The sequence below is a fragment of the Nestor notabilis genome, unplaced genomic scaffold, assembly GCF_000696875.1.
Source record: "Nestor notabilis isolate BGI_N333 unplaced genomic scaffold, ASM69687v1 scaffold30077, whole genome shotgun sequence".
Classification (NCBI taxonomy): domain Eukaryota; kingdom Metazoa; phylum Chordata; class Aves; order Psittaciformes; family Psittacidae; genus Nestor; species Nestor notabilis.
The window spans coordinates 1-2,827 of NW_009938295.1; the positions used below are offsets into that span (position 1 = coordinate 1).

Consider the following 2,827-nt stretch of genomic DNA (forward strand, 5'->3'; position numbering starts at 1 on the left):
AGTGCCCCGCCGGGACACCCCACTCGTGATCCCCCACTATTTAGTGACACACACTTGTGTCCCCACAGGGCCTCGAGCTGACCACGCTGCGGGTACTCAACTTCAGCATGATGGAGACGGAGTGCAGCCCAAGCACCCGGGTGAACCCTGAAGACTGTGACTTCAAGGAGAATGGGGTGAGGATGAGGATAGGGATGGGGGAAGGACACACAGGGTGTCCTCACCGGGCTTCACTGGGTGTCATGTTTTCCCCCCCAGGTCATCAAGGAGTGCTCAGGGACAGTGCAGTTCCTGCAGAGCTTCCCTGAGATCGACCTGCGCTGCAATGATGCCTCCTCCAACGTGAGTTGGGTGGCAGCACCCACTGACAGTGGGTGGGAGCACCCACGGGTGTCAGTGTCCTTCCTCCCTCCCTCCACACATCTTGGGGTCTGCCGTCCCCAGAAGGGACACCCCGACATCTCCATCTCACCAGGATGACTCCAGCCCGCAAGCAGTGGAGGATGGGATGGAGGGTCCTGGGGCACCCATGGGGTGATGGGCACAGGGTCCTGGGTGCAGGGTGCTGGGTCCACGGCCCTGCAAGGGTAGTGGGAGCAGGGACCGGGTGTGGGGAACTCGGTGCAGGGATCCTGGCTGTGGGCTCTGGGCTGTGGAGTCCCCAGTGTGGGGTCCTTAGTGTGGGCTCCTGGATGCAGTGTCCAAGGTGTGGGGTTCCCAGGTGGGATGCAGGGTCCGGAGCATCCCCCTCATACCAATGACCCCATTTTCCCTCTGGCAGCCAGTTCTGGTCGAGCGTGGCCGGTTCGGGCGCTTCCTGGGCAAGATCCGGCACTATCGGCCCAGGGTCAAGATCTGGGCCAATGCCGGGGTGTCCGTCACTGTGGGCTGAACCAATAAAGGGGCTGTTCGCGGCCCGTGTGTGTGAGCCGGCTCCTGGCTGCCTCCTGGGGTGCAAGGGGGGGAAACTGAGACACGCGGGGAAGCAGCTCCGCTCCCCACATTGTCCCTGTGGGCAGACCTACACCCCCTGATGTTTCCATCTTTGGGATCAAGAGCTTGGACCTGATGACCCCTGAAGGGACATCGGTTGACACTGGGGATAGTGCCCAGTTTTGCCCCAGGGAGCCCCCAGGGCACCCCCCTCCCCAAAAAGGCGCTACTCCCATCCCACGCCCCATCACCCCCACGGCATCATTGTCCTCACGGTGGTTTGTCCCCCTGGAATGATGGTGATGGTGGTGGGGGAGGCACCAGGGCCATGGGCTACCCAGGGAGATGTAAGAGAAGGGCCATGGGGGAATTCAGCTCCCAAGGGGTCCCCTGTGACTGTCCGCTGCCTGGGGGGGACATGCACTGGCCTCAGCTGTGCCATCAGGGCTGTCACAGGCAATTTGGGATGAGGACATTGCGACACGGAGACCCCTGCACCCCGAAAGTGGCCAGACCATGGTCATGGCTGCAGCCCTGGCTCCAGGGGCCCCTGGAGATGTACCCTCCTGTTCCCCCCAACCCACAATGGGCCAATGGTCCCTTGGGTTTGTGCCCCACATGCACCCCATTGGGACCCCACAGCTGGCACAAGCTCCCGGGGGACCCTTTGCTCTTGGGGTGTTGTCTCAGTCCCACGGGGGCAGGACCCCACATAAGGGCAGTGCCAGGATGAGGCCCCAGGGAGCTGGCAATGCCCATGGGGCTTGGATGTGCCAGGCCCATCTGGGGGGGGCTGGCTCTGCTCCCCACCCCAGGACCCTCCTCCATCAGCATCACCCCCCATCCTGTCCCCACATACCCAGACTCCAGTCCCGAGCAGCAGGGAAAGGCACAATAGGGCTGGGAAGCAGCTTTATTTGGGTCAGGGGGACACCAAGGTGGGAGGAGGGCAGACGGCAGCCTCTTGAGGGGGTCTCATCCATTGAAGGCCTTGAAGATGCCAACACCAGCAGCCACCATCTTGATGGCTGTAACCAGCAGTGGCCAGAAGCACTTTACCCTGATAGGCTGTGGGGAGAGGAGGTGGCACAGGGTGGGGGGACCCCCCAAGCCCCCCTCCAGGCCCTGCAGCATGTCCCTCCCGTGCTGGGACCCCCAACTCACGTCCGTGGTGGAGTCTATGCAGGTGACACCAAGCACGGACCTGCACCTGCCACGCTGGGGCACGGGTGCGGAGCAGTCCTTGACGAGCTGTGGAGAGCAGGGGCTGAGTGCAGGGACATGCAGGGGGGAATGGCCCCACGCTGGGGACCCCACAGGAGGTGTAACCCCCCCCAAGAGCCCCCCTTGTCCCTCACCCCGTCCTCCTTAAACTTGCAGGCATGGGGGTGGATTCTCGAGCACACTGGGCATTGCGTCTCCATGATGGTGAAGTTGAGGTGCTGCAGGGAGCTGAGCTGGATGTCCTGGGATGGGGACAGCAACAGGCGGTGACACCCACCAGGGAGAAATTACACAGGAGGTGTAACCCCCCCCAAGAGCCCCCCTTGTCCCTCACCCCGTCCTCCTTAAACTTGCAGGCATGGGGGTGGATTCTCGAGCACACTGGGCATTGCGTCTCCATGATGGTGAAGTTGAGGTGCTGCAGGGAGCTGAGCTGGATGTCCTGGGATGGGGACAGCAACAGGCGGTGACACCCACCAGGGAGAAATTACACCAATCCCCAGGTGCTCAGAGACAGTCCAATGAGGACCATCCCCCTGCATCCCACCCCGCACCCCTAAACCTCTCCCCATCATAGGTTCTGATGTCCCTCCGATGTCCCCATGGGCTTGGGGTCCGCACTGATCAGCCTGAGCCAGAGATCACGAGTGGGGTGTCCCGGCGGGGCACT

At 62.6% G+C, this 2,827-nt stretch overlaps 2 protein-coding genes across 2 annotated transcripts; one reads left to right on the forward strand and one right to left on the reverse strand.

Moving 5' to 3' along the window:
• Window positions 1-68: 68 nt before the first annotated feature.
• CAMP (cathelicidin antimicrobial peptide) lies at window positions 69-892 on the forward strand (the record flags this gene model as incomplete). Its single annotated transcript, XM_010019251.1, has 3 exons — window positions 69-176; window positions 259-342; window positions 782-892. Coding segments are annotated over 3 exons (303 nt in total), but the record flags the coding sequence as incomplete, so codon positions are not given.
• A 1,016-nt stretch (window positions 893-1,908) lies between these two features.
• Window positions 1,909-2,599, reverse strand: LOC104409399 (cathelicidin-3-like; the record flags this gene model as incomplete). Its single annotated transcript, XM_010019252.1, has 3 exons — window positions 1,909-2,001; window positions 2,098-2,184; window positions 2,492-2,599. Coding segments are annotated over 3 exons (288 nt in total), but the record flags the coding sequence as incomplete, so codon positions are not given.
• Window positions 2,600-2,827: the final 228 nt, after the last annotated feature.